This window comes from Phasianus colchicus, chromosome 1 (genome assembly GCF_987193195.1).
Source record: "Phasianus colchicus chromosome 1, bPhaCol1.hap1.1, whole genome shotgun sequence".
Classification (NCBI taxonomy): domain Eukaryota; kingdom Metazoa; phylum Chordata; class Aves; order Galliformes; family Phasianidae; genus Phasianus; species Phasianus colchicus.
In genome coordinates this window covers 196,266,324-196,283,547 of record NC_143436.1, presented here as the reverse complement: position 1 = coordinate 196,283,547, position 17,224 = coordinate 196,266,324, and the positions used below count along the sequence as shown (strand labels likewise).

The following is a 17,224-nucleotide window of genomic DNA, read 5'->3' as shown; positions in this document are numbered from 1 at the left end:
CATATTCATGAGGCGGGTCTATAAGTACGGAGCGCTGGCGGGTTTGTTCAGTGGGTGGGAATGCTCTCGCTGACGGAGGGTGGTCGTCGGTCGGAGCTCGCCTCAGGGTTGCTGCTCCCAGCGCGACGTCGTCCTTCTGTGGCCCTGTATCGCATATTTACGTGCATCCTACAGCATCCGCCGATACTTTTCTACGTTGATTCGCTGTTGCCGCTTACTTTTGTGCTCACAGCATCAGGGTTGGAAAAGACCTTCAAGATCACCCAGTTCAACTGTCCACCCATTGCCAATAGCTGTCACTAAACCATGTCCCTCAACGCAAAATCCATCCGTTCCTTGAACGTCTCCACGCTCGGTGACTCCACCACCTCCCTGTGCAGCCCATTCGAGTGCCTGAGCACTCCTTCAGAAAAGCAGTATTTCCTAACATCCAGCCTAAATCTCCTCTGGCACAGCTTGAAGCCATTCCCTCTAGTCCTATCACCAGTTACACGAGAGAAGAGGCCGACCCCAGCTCACTACAACCTCCCTCACCTTTGCTTCTCCAGCCGCTCCCCACAGGAGCTCCGGGGAAGAGGACAGAAGCCAACCCCCCCACAAAGCTCCAGTTGAAGCTGTGTGTAACTCCCCGTTGCTTGATATCCCGCTGACCAAACTGGAGAAAAAATGGGTCTGATGGGTGGAACACTCAGTGCTGCCTGGATGGTGGCACTGTGGGCAGCCGCTCAGTGTCCAGGTGCGGACCGGTGCTGAGTGATGCTCCTCAGGGTTCTCCCACCCTGGGTGCTGGGAGCAGATGAGCATCTCTGTGTGCGACACAGGCAGCGGGATGGAGTGCATCCTCAGCACTTTGCAGGTGACACCAAGCTGAGCAGTGCAGTCAACACGCCAGGAGGAAGGGATGGCATGCAGGGGGACGTGGGCAGGATGGAGAGGTGGGCCCATGCCAACAACCTCGTGCAGTTCAAGAAGGCCGAGTGCGAGGTCCTGCAGCTGGGTGGGGGCAATCCCAAGCACAGGCAGAGGTTGGGCAGAGAATGGCTTGAGAGCAGCCCTGAGGAGAAGGATTTGGGGGTGTGGGTGGATGGAAGCCTCAGCGTGAGCCGGCGATGTGCGCTGGCAGCCCAGAAGGCCAACGGTAAGCTGGGCTGCATGGAGAGAAGTGTGAGCAGCAGGGCGAGGGAGGTGATTCTGCCCCCTGCTCTGCTCTCCTGAGACCCCACCTGGAGCACTGCGTCCAGTTCTGGGGCCCTGAACACAAGAAGGACACGGAGCTGTTGGAGAGGGTCCAGAGCAGGGCAGTGAGGATGATCAAAGGGCTGGAGCACCTCCACTATGGGGACAGGCTGAGAGAGCTGGGAGTCTGCAGACTGGGGAAGAGAAGGCTCCAAGGAGACCTTATAGCGGCCTGCCAGGACCTGGGGGGGGCTATAGGAAAGCTGGGGAGGGACTTTTTATATGGCCAGATGTTGACAGGACAAGGAGAAATGGTTTTAAACTGGGAGAGGGTAGATTTAGACTAGGGATTAGGAGGAAATTCTTTTCTGTGAGGATGGTGAGACACTGGCACAGGTAACCCAGCCAGGCTGTGGATGCCCCCTCCCTGGAAGCACTGAAGGCCAGGCTGGATGGGGCTGTGAGCAACCTGGGCTATGGGAGGTGTCCCTGCCTACAGCAGGGGGTTGGGAGTGGGTGAGCTTCAAGGTCCCTTCCAACCCAAATCATTCTATCATTCTATGATCACTGTCAGTGTTTGGAGTTTTGGTGATGCAGTGTTGATTGTTGCCATTAATAACTGTTAAATGCTCCTCAGAGGCTCAGCTGCTCCCCGTAGGACTTTGCTCTAGAACCTTCTCAGCTTTGTTGCCATTCTCTGGACATGCTCCAAAATAAACAAATAGGGACTGAACAGCAAGGCACAAGGAGATGGAAGTAGTAGGGATGAGCGCTGTGGGATCTATTTCATGGCAGCTCCCTTTTCCCATTTCCACCCCCAGGCAGGATTTACAGAAGGATGGTTTTCCATGAAGGAGAGGTTGAGGGGAGAAGCTGTGGTGCTGGGATGAGCATCCTTTCCTCTGGAAATGATAGGAATGTGAAGCTCCCCAGCGTGATGCTGCGTGAACAGTGCTGACCAGCTGGCTGTGGAGGACACGTGCTGTAGGGAACTTCAGATCTGTGCTATATCATGCACCAGAGATGCAGTGGACTCATGGAAAATGGGGCTGGCCAGATCCTGCAAGAGCTGTTTGCTCATCCCTCTTCCCCGCAGTGGGATCAGCTCAGCCTGAGTCACTCCTGAGCAATGCTTGTTCATCCTGCTCTGATAAACCTCCAGTGCTGGCAGCTCACCTCCCCCTGGGGCGGCTGTCAGAGCCTATCCCTGTCACCAGAAAACTTTTTCCCCTGTCAGATGTAAATCTTCTGTAATTCAATGTTCCTGCTGGCCATATTAACCCATGGCCCTCCTCCTGCCTTGGGCAAGTAACGGGGAGTCCAGACTGCGAGCTGCTTTGCACAGCTGCTCCCTGAGTTTAGTGTCCTGCTGGGACAGAGTGAGGATAAGGTCCCAGGGAAAGGGGCTGTATCACACTCCTGGTTTTCCCTCTCCTTCACTCCCCTGTGCCAGAGACATGAATCATAGAATCAATCATAGAATCATAGAATCATAGAATCATAGAATCATAGAACCATAGAATCATAGAATCATAGAATGGCCTGGGTTGCAAAGGAGCACAATGCTCATCCAGCTCCAACCCCCTGCTATGTACAGAGTCACCAACCAGCAGACCAGGCTGTCCAGAGCCACATCCAGCCTGGCCTTGAATGCCTCCAGGGATGGGGCATCCATGAAAAAGACCCTTGGCACAGCTTTGGTCTGAAGCAGTGTGCTCCCTCCCACCTGCAGGCACAGTATTGGGGTTCCTGAGGCTGTGGACTGTTCTCCCAAAACAGTTTGGATGTGGCCATAAGTGAGGCCATATACAAGCTTGTGAGGTCAGACCCTGGTTTGTCTGGATTGTAAATGTGAGGTATCCATGCTGGCATCCTCACTACCACTCTTCCACCTTCTGTTCTGTTGCATGTGTTGGGTCAGGAGGTCTATTATCTCTCTCCTTCTCTCTTGGACTTCAATACTGTACAGAAGCAAGTGAAAGGCACTTGGGAACAGAAGTGTGAATACAGGCAGCAGCTCTCTCTCCTACAGGTGGTGAGGAGCACGGCACAACTCTGTCTTCTCCTTAATTTTTGGGTCTAAGGGGGGGTTTGGGCAAGCCATTGCTGTAGAGTTTGGGTTATTCATCTGCTAGAGGGTCAAACATATCTCAAAGGATCTTGGGAGATAAAAAAGAAGAGGGAGATAAATCATCCTTGTCAAGTTGGCCCGAAACTCCTCCTGCTGTGAGTTTGCCCTTTCCCACAGCAGCATCCGAGGATGTGCTGATAGGATGCACAGAGGGAGGAGGAGCATCTCTTTCTTTTGTTGGACTGGGGAGGAGGGAACATGGATCCATCCATGCTTTGTGATGTGCTCATGCCCTGGGAATGTGAGGAAGGGGAGGCTTTGTGAGGCTTCAGGAAGATGTTCTGTTCAGCAATGGGGGCTCTGAAGCCTTACCAGAGGCTCAGTCTCAATTTTTAGTGTCTCTGATTTTCTCTTCATTAAATTTTAGTCCTTGATTTGTCCCTGCTGCTGTGGTATCTCCTTCTACTGCTGGTCCTGCCTGAACAAGTATTTGTTTCTATTACATAATGACATGATGTTATAATTCAGGTTGGATATTAGGAAAAATTTCTTCTCAAAAAAGACTGGTCAGGAGCTGGAATGGGCTGCCCAGGGAGTGGGGGAGTCACCATCCCTGGAGGGGTCCAAGAAACATTTAGATGTGTTACAAAGAGACAAATAGTGGGGTTATCTTGGGTGTCCAACCTTGGTGTTTCTATGATTCTATGATAAAATCCTGGTGTCCAAACATCCCCAACAAAGAAAACTGAAGGGAAGCGTTTGTGCCAGGACTGGGAGGAATGTAAGGATAAATGGGGAGGAAAAGATAAAGGAAAGAAGGAAATGAAAATGCCATCTTGAATATCTGTGTGCACATGGGGTAGGTGGGGCCTGGTACCCATCATATACATGGCATCATAAGATCACAGAATCATAAAATGGTGAAATCATAGAATCATTAAGGTTGGAAAAGACCCCTAAAATCCCCAAGTCCAACCCCAACCCATCCCCATTGTGCCCACTGTGTCCCTCATTGCCACTTCTACCCTTTTCTCATTGCACTGTTGCATTTTAAAGCAAATCTTAGGTTCAGAACACCCCTCCAGAAAATCTTGGCTCTTCCTTTGGTGAAGGAGCTGGTGCAGAGGACTGCAGCGTGCCCAGCTCTATTGTGAGCTCCCTAAAACCCATCCCTTTCCTACTGGGTCAGAGCTCATAGCAGCACCCCTGGATTGCCTGTGTGCAGAGGAGGAGGCTCACAGAAAACCAGCAGAGGCACAGCCTTTGTACTGGTTGCTATGGAAATCTCTTGTGTTTCTCTTCTGCTTCTTTTCATCTATTTACCGTGGCACTAAAACAATTTGTCTTTTTGGCCTCTTTTAATTCAAGCATCAGCTCCCTCTCTGGTGAAGATCTATGGCCAATTTGGACAGCAGAGATGGCTGCAGGGATGGAGGTGAAGCCCTACACCTTTGGGCCTGCTCAGAAGACTTGCTGCTGGGGAGAGGAAGGAGAAATCTCTGCTCAAGAAACAGCTTCTGAGTGTGGTTGGTCTCTGCAGCACTTCTTCTGCTGTGTGGCTTTTCCTAATGGGGCTGGACGGAGGCAGCTGAGGCTGCTGGGTGCTTGCTGAGGGCTCCCATTTACTTCTTGCACTCCTATCCACAGTTCTGGTCTTTAATCATCTCTATTTCAAATGACAAAAGGGATATGAGTGCATCGATCCTCTTTGCTGTGGGCATCCTCACGACACCGGTCTGCAATAAAGGTAAGTGACAGGAAACCAAAAAGTCCTCGTGGCTTTGTGGATCCGTATGGCAGCAGGAGGGAAGCATTGCTTTGGTGCTGGGACCAGGTATGGTACAGAAATTGTCCCTACTGGATGGAAGGAAACAAGGAGTGTTATTTCTGCGGGTCCTCCTGGAGCTGGGAAGGAGCAGAGCACCTGGGAAGAGGAGGCACTCCCACCATGCAGAGCTTTAGCTCCCTGCAGAAGTTCTAGCAACAGAGGTTGGGATTTGGAAAGGGATCTTTGCCGGATAGTCTCCCACATTGTTGCTGCACACCCGACCTGGCCTCGGCAGGATTTGTTTTCTGAGTCTTCAGTTTCCAAGCGAAGCCTCTGCGATTTGGGACATGCGGAGCTCAGGGCTGGCCTGCAGAGGGTATCCTAAGCCTGTGCACGGCTCCAGCCTCACATCCTTCCACCCCAAGCCAACACCTCTGCCTCACCCAGCCTGCCAGGGAACGTTTCTTTGCTTCTCACCTTTCCCAAGAAGCTGGCAGCGTTTTGTCACTGTCACTTTGTGGTTCTCCCAGTGATGATGCCAGTTATGGAGTCGCTCATCCACAGCCCCCAGTGCAGGGGGGGATGTTCTGCAGTAGAGATGGGAAATACAGACAACTTTCCCAGCTTTCCTCTCTGTCCTTAACCTTGGTGCTTCCTTCCACTCCTTGGCTCATCCTTGCATCTCTGACCCTTCTCTGTGTCCTGCTGCTCAGCCTCTCTGCTCCTTGCCTTGGACAATCCATCCCATTGCTTGTGCTCCATGGGGCTTTGCTCTGCTGCCTCTCTTCACCCACTTTTGGTCACTGATCTCCATCCCTGGAGGGAAATCTCTGCTCTTCCTCCCTGTCCTCTCTCCATCAGTTTGCCCTGATTATAGACTACTTGCTGTGTGTTGCTCTTGTGCTTGCCAGTGAGCTCAGATGATCAAAAATTACTGAATTTCCCACTCCATGTTCCATTTGTAAATTATCCCATTACCTGTTTTTAAGCCTTATCACTTGGTGACTACCTCAAGCCCTCAAAGGTGCAGATTTAGGGCTCTTAAAGTTCCCCAGCACTCAGAGTCATGCTAAAACTACCTTTGCTGGAGTGCTTATGGCTGTCTGCATGGAGAAACAACCATTCCCAAACTCTGGCAAGCCATTGCTGGCCTATGCTGTTGTGGATTTTGTCCAGATCCTGTTGCATACCCACAAAACCCTTGGGAACACACCTGAGCTATGATGAATAGTGTTAACTCTGGCACCCTGGGCTGCAGGTGTTATCTCCTGCAGTTATTACATCGCTGTAGAGTGATAAATGTGAAGGCTGCTCCTGGGCTGTGAATCAGGAGAGTAAGGGTGATGTCCTCTGCAGGTTGCCTTGCCTCCAAGAGCCTCCTGAGCTCTCGTCAGCATTAATCATACATCAGGAGGAGAGCAGGCAACCAGATGCTGGGAAAGGTGATGTCTGAGTGTTTGAGCTTGATACCAACCCTCTCTGTTTGGGTGGGTGCAGTGGGATGGAGAGTCCAGCGAGCAGTGAAGGAAAGGAGTGAGTATTGTATGAGACTCACCTCAAGCAAGGGAAGCTCGGCAGCAGCCAGGACAAGAAGTGACAGCATAAAAACAGCCTGAAGGCCCCTTGCCAGCACTTCTCTTCCCATTCAGTTTGGAGGTGCAGAGCCAGTGATGAGAGCAACTCCTGGGTCATCGTGCATGAGAGTCAGACATTCTCTGCAGCTCAGAGAAGAATATTTTTCCTCTGCATCTGCTTCTCTCCATCTCTGTGTGGTTCCCAGATGGACCAGTGAGGAATGGAGCCCTGAAGCCCTAATTACCCAAATGTCCCTCTCTAGCCTTATGACTTTTGTGCCCTGAGGGCCATTGATCAGCACAGGTTCAATGGGGCAGGAGCCATACATCCTTGCCCTTGAGTGGGCTCAGTGCTTTGATTTCTTTTTCCCCTTTCAGGTTGCTCTGCGTCACTCTGTGTCAGCGAGAGGAGAGTTTTGTGAAGCTGTGTCACGAAGAAAATATGGATTTTGCTCAATTTATCCCTACTTAGTGGAGTATGGCAGAGAGGCATCATCCTATTCCACCCCCATCCCCTTCTGATGGAAGGACTCCATCTCCATTGGCTATAGATGAGTAAAGTAGACCTTGAATCATAGAATCACGGAATATCTCAAGTTGGAAGGGACCCATAAGGATCACTGAGTCCAACTTCTAGCATGCCAGTGTCAGACTGTAGAGTCATTTGAGTTGGAAGGAACCCACAAAAGTCATCAAAGATGAATAAATTCCATCGAATGCATGCCAGACATTAATTACATGATCTCTAGCCATCAATGGGGATGAGTAAAGCCTGTGGAACAACAGGAGGAATCTCACCTCTGCTCTGTGCAGCCCTGGGTTTGGGTGTCAGCCTTCCCAATGGCTGCAGTTCATTGAACCCCAGAGTCCCAGAGGTTAGAATGAACCCACAAAAGTCACCCTACCCCCTCCACGGGCAGTGACACCTCCTACAGCCCAATGCCCACAGCCCCATCCACGGCCTTGGGCACTGCTGGGGGTGGGCACTCACAGCTCTGAATTGCAGTGCCAGAGCCTCCATGTGAAGCATTTATTCCTAGTGTCTTGTCTAAGTCTACTCTATTTATTTGAAAGCCATTAGCCTTTGTAGTGTAGCTATACTTCCTCTAGGTGATGTTTCCTTGCTCAATGGAAGGAGCTTGCTGCTGGCTTGTGTGGCTGAGGGTCAGTGGTGTGGGCTGGCCATGAGGATTCAGTGTGGTGGTTGCTTTGGGATGGCCAACACTGAGGATTTATGCCTGCATTCCCCATGGTGGGCAGAAGGAACAGTGTGTTTTAGCAGCATCTCCTCCACCCCTGGGTCAGGACTTGCTCCTGCTTCTTTGCAGCCAGATTTCTTTACATCCAGCAGGTTTCCAGTCCCATTGCCCACTGCTGGCAGCTCTAACCCATGTGGTTCTCCTGGCCCATGATTCCAGGCTGAAAACTTCCAGCTACTGCAGCCTGCAACCCTGCCAGCTTGCTCTTCTGCCACGAGGCTCGCATGGCACGGGATGTTGTTGGAGCCCACGCTGTTTATTCAGGGGTTGGTAGGAGAATCTCAGTTTTCATTCGGAAAACAAAAAGGAATTGCCCAGAAAACATGAAGTGAGTTGGACCTAAAGGCTCAGGAACCAGAAGGCAAATAGAAAGGACCCAGGTTTTATTATTTGCAAGCCAATCCCCTGGTTTTGGAGCCTGCTTCATGATCGCAGATGGATTGATGTTGGCAGAATCGAGCTGTCCGCCAGATTCCTTCACAGATTAAGATAAAGAGCCTCATTTTTTTTTGCCAAAGGGTGAATGTATTCTTTATGAGATGTAAGAGAGATGTAACACAGCACCTTGCTCCCGACAAGCCTGGCCTTTATTTCCTGGGTCTGCACTTAGGACACGGCTGAACGTTCCCATAACTTTCAGCCCTGATGCAGGGCCAGGATCTACAGTCCTGAATTCAGTGGTTGCTGTTGCAGCAGAGATGCAAAATAACTTCATTGATCCGGGCTTCACATCCCCATTTTTCTCTGCCCTTCCATAGCCACATGCAGACCTGAGCTACAAATGTGCTTTTCAGGTCTGCCCTGTGCAAGGGAAGAGCTGGGTGAGGAGGTACCCCTCATCCTGGGGGGAGCTGGAAGGAGCTTGCTATTTAGCCCAAACTCTTTAATATCGTGGTTGTGTGATGTGTGTTAGCTAAATCCATCTGGTCAGGATAAATCTACACCACGCAGAGGCACTGAGGACAGAAGGATGGTGAGAAAAAGTGGGTTCTTTGATCACATCCCCATCCCAAACTTGCATGGATGCTGCAAGGGTTCCACCCCAGCACTCCGAGCAGAAAGGGCAGCATGGATGGGCTCCAGGTTGCTCTGGCAATCAGCTCTTGTAAACCCACCAGGGACCTCTGGATCCAGAACGCAGGCATTCTGCTGGCTGCTCTAAAACCCAGCCCTGTATTTTGTATTGAAGGTGTGTGGTCGTGTCAGGATTCCTCCGGTCAGCCATGAAATCCAACAGCAGCTGCACTGTGCTTCCTGCAGACGAATGGTGCCAGACAGAAGGTGCTTGGCTTACAGCTCCTGTGTTCTTGGTCCTTCATCAGCACCATGCTCACAGTCCACAGGGGAAGGCAGTGAGTGATGAGGTGATATTATTTTTAGAGCTCATTCGTAAACAAGTCGACCTGTGACCATCCCTACAGACACCCATCTCTGCCTCCAGCTCTGTGCTCTTCAAGGGTCACAAATATTCCCATATGGAAGAGTAGAAGTGAGGTAAGGATTCCCCTCTGTCTGCTTTGCTGCTGTTCATGGTTGCCAACTTCTTCCAGAGAGATGCATCCAGCCGTGTCCAGGGTGCAGGAATACATCATGGTTTGCTCACATAAGCTCGAAAGGGAAGTACCGAAGCTGATGATTTAAGCTGTAATTAAAACAGGTTTGTTATTACAAAGGAGATTTCCCATTCTCACAGCCAGCTCTGGGAAATAGGCACCTGCAGCCGTGGTTTGGTACAGGGGATGGTGTTGGGCTCCTGGGACAGGGCTAGAGACAGAAGAGAGGTGGGAACAAGAGCTTTTGTTGCAGAATTTCCCTGAGACCACCTTCCCTTCCAAGCTAAATGGGGAACGTGGTCGGTCTGAATGGGATTTGGGGGTTTGGGGACATGTTGGCACTTGTGGCTCAGTGCCAATCTCAGGTGGGTTGGTGCTGGGCATGAAGACACTCTGATCCTGAGAATGAATGAATGGAAGGAAATCCATAACAAACTGGCTCAGGATCAGAACTAGGGGAAGTCTGTCCTGACTGGGGGTGTGGGAAGCAGGAGATGAGGAAGGAGATGGAGCCCATCAAGGGAGAAACTCAGGGCCACTATGAGGTCTGGAACATCTGCCCAAGGCAGGTACATAGACCTGGAGGTGCTCAGCTTGGTATAGACTGAATTTCCAGTGCTGGGAAGTATCTTGCTCAAAGTACCTCTGGAAGCATAAGCTGGGATGCTGTAGTAGGAGAAAAGCAAGAAAAATCTGGTCTTGGGGATGTAAGGGAGCTGCAGGAACCCATCTCTGTGAGATATTCTGACCATGGGATGTGGTGCTGCTGAGCTGATGTGAGTCACATCACTTGCAGGAGTACTGGGATGGGAATTGGGGTATAGGGTGGCCACGGGGCTCATTGTTTCTGCTCATCTTGGTGGCTCCAGGAGGGGAGTTAGGGTTAAGGTTAGGTTTAAGGTTCAGGTTAGGTTTAGAGTTAGTGGTTGGCTTGGGGTTAGGGTTAAGGATAGGGTTAGGGTTAAGGTTAGGTTTAGGGTTGGGGTTAGGGTTAGGGTTAAGTTTAGGGTTACAGTTAGGGTTAGAGTTAGGATTAAGGTTACAGTTAGGCCCCAGGAGAGGGGGCTGCAGCTCCACTGTTAGCATGGACCCCACTCCAATGGGCTTTATATGGAGCAGGGAGGGCTGCAGCCCAGCTCGGAGCACGGACCCCACAGCAATGGGGCTGATGGGGCAGGGGGGGCTCAGCCCCGCTCTGAGCTCGGAGCTGGCAGCAGGGATGCAGGGGTTAAGCGTGTGGCTCCGCACCCCCCCGCCCCCCTCCGCCCTCCGCCGCCAAGGAATTTCCTACAACACCCCTAAAAAAAAAAAAAAAAAAAAAAAGGAGAGGGGGGGGGGAATCTAATAATAAAAAAAAGCCGTCCTGCGGATCTCACCCCCTCCTCCTGTCCTCCCCCCCCTCCCCGTAGCTCCCCCCCCGAGACCTCCGCCTTTAATACCAACAAACAAACTCTTCGCTCTCCCTAAAGGAGGCGCCTTTGATCGGAGCGAGGCGAACCCCGACGGGCACCGGCACCACCGGGACCTCCACGGGCATCGGTACCATCGGGCACCGGCACCGGGACCCCCAAAATACCAGCACCACCGAGACCCTCCGATCACCGACACCGAGACATCGCCGTGCGCCGGGCATCACCTCCCTCTGGGTATCCCCAGCATTGACACCAGGACAGCCCCGAGCACCGGCACCGGGAGCAGCACCGGGACATCGGGCAGCCACACCGCAGCAGCCGGGCTGTGACACCACAGCACCCACCGAAAACAGGGACCGAAGCTCCCCGGGCACCGACCGCCGGGCTGAGATGCTCCCCGGTGCGGGTCCCCTCGCTTTCCTCCTCCGGTGTCTGCTGCTGCTCTTCGCCTCCGAGAGCCGAGCACGGGCTCGTAAGTAGGGGGCTGAGCCCCTGCTCCCCTCCGAGCCTCAGTTTCCCCATCTGTGGGGGTCTGCGCCCCGAGAAGGAGCGGAGGGCTTTGAGGGCGGGGCTGGGAACGTGGGAGGTGGGCAAGATGGCCCAGGCTGGGTTCCCTAACCCGGTGGAGGGGATGTGGCCGTGGCCCCTCCACCTGCTGCTGGCCCCAGCTCTTTTTGGGGATAGACTATAAGTTCAAGGTTCCTTCCCTTGGGCTTGATATTGCACAGGACAGGGAGCTGAACTGCAGCCCTGTGCCTGCACAGGTCCCATCCCACCTGGGTTCATCTGAGAATGGGTGGAGAAATGAGCAGTCTGGGGGAAATGACTCCCCCCAAAGCAAAGCTGGGGACTTTTCTCCTCACCCCTTGCTCTCTTTCTTCTGCTCCCAGAGTGGGATGGGGAAGGGAAGTTCTGCATGTGCTTAGACATGATGGCTTGGCCAGGTCTGCTCAGCATCTTGAAGGTAGCCAGGAGCTGGGTTTGGCTTGGGAGAGACACTGGGACTGTATGGTTAGGACACATCGTGACCCTATGTTTATTCTCCCCTTCTATTGAAATCCCCTTCTATTGAAATCCCACTGGGCTGGTGGCTGCACTGGGGTGATTTATCACTTGCCTGGTGCCAGAGCTGCGTTAGGCTCCCAGCAAAGAATCCTCCTCCTGGAGAACAAACCCAAAACATGAGTGCTGGATTGCTTGTTCCAGGGGTTGGGAGGGCTGGGGGAAGGCAGGAGGGTGGGTCAGGATGTGAATGAGGAGTGTGTGGCAAAACATAGTGAGATTTTCAATCTCTGCTCCCCAGCACTGGGTGCAGCCCTGGAGAGCAAAATCCAGGTGAGTTTGGTTCTTTTCCCTTTCCTGGGCTTATTGACAGCTCTGAGCTCAACCCACAGCATCTGATATTGCGCATGGATGTGGGTCTGATGCTCTGCTGTGTTAACTGTGGTGCCCACATTAGGAGAGGGATGGAGACATCCCCAGAAGGTGACATAGATGCTGGGTGAGGTGGAGGCACCCACCGGTGGTGGCAGAGCCCCTAAATTGGGCACAACTCAGTGATTTGGGACAGTGTGAGCAAAAAGACCCGGGCATATTCCTCAATCCCAAGAGGATCCAGGTGTGTTTTGGGGACAGGATTAGAGCCCACTGCATAGTATGGTGCAAAGGGCTCCAGGTGCCACACAGCTAAGGACAGGGGGTTTGGTGACACCATTCACTCTGCCACTCACTGCCCCACATTTTGCTCGAGGCCAAGCCCTTAGAACAAATGAATGCAGGAATAAATTAGCTCCAAGCAGGCTCATCAGACAAGAAACCTACAGTGTATCTTGGCTAAAAATAGGTGAGAAGCAGAAATGCTCGGGCTTCAATGGCAAGTCAGAAAAGAAGAATTTGCCCATAGAAACAGGCTATTTTAGGGGATTTACACTCTCAACTGGAAAAATATTGGAGGCACAGGTTACTGGGCTGAATGCTGCAGCCCGTCCTCTGTGAGCAATCCAGAACAAGAGCTTAACGCAACGGAGTGTTGGCTGGAGGATTTAAACAGCAGCATCTCTGGAGAGAGCAGGGCTTTTCCCCAGGAGCTTGGGAGCTGTTGTTCCATTGGTTTATAATGTGGCTTCTGGAGGAAGGGGCTCTGCCTGTCCTGCTTTAAACTCCTGTGCTGTGTGGGTCCGTGTGCTCCAGGATGGGAAGAACCAGGACAGAAAGCATAAATCCTGCTGGCTGCCACGGTAAGGGAGAGGTGAGGGCTGTGCACCCCGATGGAAGTATCCCCTTGGGGAGGAATGGAGGTAAATGGGGCTCCATCCACTGCTGCTCAGGGATGAGCTGTGAGGCTGCATCTGTGGAGCTGTGGGGATTTCCCAGCTCCCAAAATTCCAAGAATAAATGCCCAGCCCAGAGCTGAGTAAGGCGAACGCGTGGGAAGTGATCTGGACATGAGCGGAGCAGTTCAGGTGCAACATGTCAAGGGCCCAGTGTGCTTTACCCAGTCCCTTTGCTGCATTCTAAACCCTTCATAAATACCAGGCTGTCACAGGAGCGCCTGCACTTTCTACACCAGACAGTACTTTTTACACTTTATTTATGGCCGCTCTTAAAACTTGAAAACTGGTTTGCATAAACACCCCCCGTGCCTGGCATGGTGCTGGCTGCAGGTGCCTGATCTCTGAAAAAGCCAAGAGTGTGGCTGGGATGTGGGGCAGAACTGGGGGAGTAATGTGGGTTGTGGGGTCGGGGAAATCCCAGGCTGGGATTGGAACGTGAAGCATGGAGAGAAATAGGGAAGAGCACAGCATTGTGTCTTTGCTGGAAGATGCAGGATGTCTCAGTAGTGCCCTTTCTGGGACATCTGGAGTCCTTCATCATGGGATCCCGTGGTATCCAGAAGGAAACTCCCTGCTAGGGAAACTGAGGCACTGGTGGGGGAGAAAAATGGGAGAGGTTTTACCCTAGTTCTCTGTGCTTTTGGGTCTTTGGGGTACTTTAGTCTCTTTCTAGCCATGGTTCAGGCTTTACAGTGTGAACCCATGCTGGGGATGGGTATGTGAAGGCTAGGGCTATTCAAGCAATGATGTAAAAGAACTTTACAACTCCTGTGACCAATTGGAACCCTCTTCACATATCTGCCTCAGTCTAGGAGCAGGGATTTGCACGCTTGCATGTAAATGTGTGTGCATGTTGAATGCATGTGGCTTGGCATCACTGAGATTCAGTCCCTGTGTCCACAGAGAAATGTCAAGGGTATAGACAAGCAAAGGATGTTTTGACAGCAGAAAGTGGGATATTGGTAGTGTTCAGATTTAATAATTTTCAGTGGTTCCTGCTAACAGACTGCTTTCCCACCTGCTTCACCCCTTGGCTCAGCCATGGGCGAGCACTGAGGCAGCAGGGTAAGTCACAGGGCATTGAGAAACCCATGGGACATCCGTGTCCCTCCAGGCCATTGCGGAGGGGATGCAGAGAACTGGCTCACATGGGCAGTGCAAAGGGGATGGGACAGCTTCAAGGGACAGATCCCATGGACATGCTGTCCTGAGGGAACTTGTACAAGTCCAGGAGATGCCCAGGGATGGAATGACCAACATCAGCTGGATCGATGGTCCATAAGGGTCTTGTGCATCCATTAAGGGAGGCTGTGGGGTACTGTGGGCTCCTCTTGGTTTGTGGTCTCTTACTGGGAAACGAGGATGTGGGATGACATCTCTGCTCCCCAGCAGTGGGATTTTCTTGGGGTGAAGGACTTTCAGTGGTCACTGAAGGCAGAAGAGAAGGGATTTCTCCATCTTGTTGAGTTTATCACCTCAGGCTGGTGTCTCTGGACCTCCTCATGAAGATGCTGCTCCAGTGGGTTCATACAGCATCTCAGAACCTCAATAGCCTCATCTGGTGCTTAAATCTTCTGGTGCTTAAATCTAACCCAGGCTTTGCCATTACCATCATGAGATTCTCCAAGTTGTGTCTCCAAAGGTAGAGGGGTAGGAAGCAAAGAGGAGGAGAGGGGAGAAGGAAGGGAAGAAGGAAGGGAAGAGAGAAGGGGGAAGGGGGACAGGCTGACTGCTTCTATGTCCTTTTTGTCCCTGTCTTGGCCAGTGATCACTCTCTTCTTTACAACAGCCCTTGCTTGCCTTACACCCCGTCGAATTTTCCATCTCACATCACACGCTGCCCTTGCTGCTCAGGATGCTATTCGTGATAATTAATGATAACTGAAGATAATTAATGATAATTAAAGTCAATAAGCCCTGGGCACAGCCTCAAGTTTTGACCAGGGGTGTCAGAGTCATGCTCCTGGCACGCTCCCCAGTGCGGTGTTGGCCAGTGCCTACCTGGGCTTTGCCAAATGCCTGGGCACTGTTTGGGGACAGCCTGTGCCAGATTGGTTTGGCTGTGAGCTGGACTGGGCGATGGCCCTTATTGGGGCAATCAGTGATTGGATTTAAGCAGATGGTGCTCACCCAAGAAAGTATTTGAGCCATGGCAGAAGGTCAGGGATGCACACAACCCATAACGGTGTGCAGAAGAGAAGGATCTTGCAAGGAGGTCTCCTATGTTTGATAAGAAAGTGGTCAAATGGGAGCTGATCTTGGAGGGCTTGGGAATGGGGAGCTCACCTCTTTGCACCTCTGCTCCTCATATTCAGTTCACACAGGGTCACTTCTGAGTGGGGAGCAAGCTTCAAACTCTGGTTGTGTCGGGGTGGCATGGGCCAGGCTGGGCTCTGGTCCTCTGCTCCACCATGGTGGAGTCCTCCTTTGGGAAGAAAAGCAAAGTGGTGGCTTTGGATTCTGATGCTGCAGCCTTGAAAGTGCTCTGCAGCTCAAGAGCCCTCCTTGGAACATGAGAAGTAAAACAAGATGACTTTTGTGAGCGTGCTATTGCCGTAGATGCAATAAATAAGGAGACTGAAAGGCACGGGAGCGATTTACTGCCACAAATGGCTTTTCACTCACAGCGAATTGGGAAGATATCCAAACGTCAACCTCTGAAAATGAAATTATTAGCCTGGCATGGGAAAAAATGATCCAGAGCCTCCAGCTTTTAAGCCTCCTCCTTCCATCCATCCCAGCTTGCTTTTAACCAAATAGGCGTACGCCTCTTGCCAACTACGCGGCATAGTGCTGCTGAGATGCCGACAAGCGTCTGCTGCTGCCCGGCGCTGCCACTCGGCTCTCATTTTACCAGCAGGCCTTCTGCAGACATGAATCAGGCTGCTTTCGAGGGCTGGACCCAAACCAGGTCTCCACTTGTGAAAAGCGAGTGATTAAATGTTTGGACGAAGCAGCCAACTGGCATGGGAGCCTGCAAGCCGAGCGGGGCTGTGTCACATGCAGGCAACTTGATTTCTTCACCCTCAGCATAATTCATGACGATACTGAAAGCAGGGAGAAATGAAGTCATTTTCTCATCCTTTTGATGATGAGTTGTTGGTTCCCTTCCCTTCCCTTCCCTTCCCTTCCCTTCCCTTCCCTTCCCTTCCCTTCCCTTCCCTTCCCTTCCCTTCCCTTCCCTTCCCTTCCCTTCCCTTCCCTTCCCTTCCCTTCCCTTCCCTTCCCTTCCCTTCCCTTCCCTTCCCTTCCCTTCCCTTCCCTTCCCTTCCCTTCCCTTCCCTTCCCTTCCCTTCCCTTCCCTTCCCTTCCCTTCCCTTCCCTTCCCTTCCCTTCCCTTCCCTTCCCTTCCCTTCCCTTCCCTTCCCTTCCCTTCCCTTCCCTTCCCTTCCCTTCCCTTCCCTTCCCTTCCCTTCCCTTCCCTTCCCTTCCCTTCCCTTCCCTTCCCCTCCCCTCCCCTCCCCTCCCCTCCCCTCCCCTCCCCTCCCCTCCCCTCCCCTCCCCTCCCCTCCCCTCCCCTCCCCTCCCCTCCCCTCCCCTCCCCTCCTCTCCCCTCCCCTCCTTTCTGCTTCCCTCCCCCTGCCTTTGAAGATACAACCTGGAGAATCTCATGATGGGAATGGCCTCACATTGCTGTAAGGTTCAGGCTGGATATCAGGGAAAAATCCTTCTCTGTAAGAGCAGTGAGGCATTGGCACAAGCTGCCCAGGGAGGGGGGAATCACCTTTCCTGGAGGTGTTCCAGAATCATGGGAATGTGACTTTTAGGGACATAGTCAGTGGGTATTGTAGGATGAGTTGGGGTTGGATGTGATGATCTTAGAGGTCTTTTCCAACCTTAATGAGTCTATGATTCTATGAACTCAATGAGGAGCTAGAAGTTGGCAGTGGCAGAGCACCCATTGGGCTCATCCTGAGGATGCTCAGGAGCTGGCAGAAGGGGTGGCAGCCCACCACAGTGTATTCCTAGGAGTGGTGCCTGCTTGCTGGGAGAACTTGCAATGAGGAGGTGGCATCTCCAGTGCTGGTGGCGGGAGCTGGGCGTCATGCCCCTGCAAACAGCCATCCCCCTCTGCCCT

At 52.2% G+C, this 17,224-nt stretch overlaps 1 protein-coding gene across 4 annotated transcripts in view; it reads left to right on the top strand.

The window, feature by feature from the left end:
* Positions 1-46: 46 nt before the first annotated feature.
* Positions 47-17,224, top strand: part of CHRDL2 (chordin like 2) — a 38,602-nt gene continuing 21,424 nt past the window's right edge. The window contains exons 1-4 of one of the 4 annotated variants that reach the window (XM_090134229.1): positions 47-935; positions 4,616-4,994; positions 9,038-9,505; positions 10,871-11,285. In XM_090134229.1, the coding sequence (XP_089990355.1) occupies positions 11,204-11,285 (82 nt within the window). In that variant the 5' untranslated portion in view covers positions 47-935; positions 4,616-4,994; positions 9,038-9,505; positions 10,871-11,203. Of the gene's footprint in view, positions 936-4,615; positions 9,506-10,870; positions 11,286-17,224 lie in introns of all 4 variants that reach the window. The other 3 variants (XM_090134230.1, XM_090134228.1, XM_090134231.1) reach the window with 3 other exon arrangements.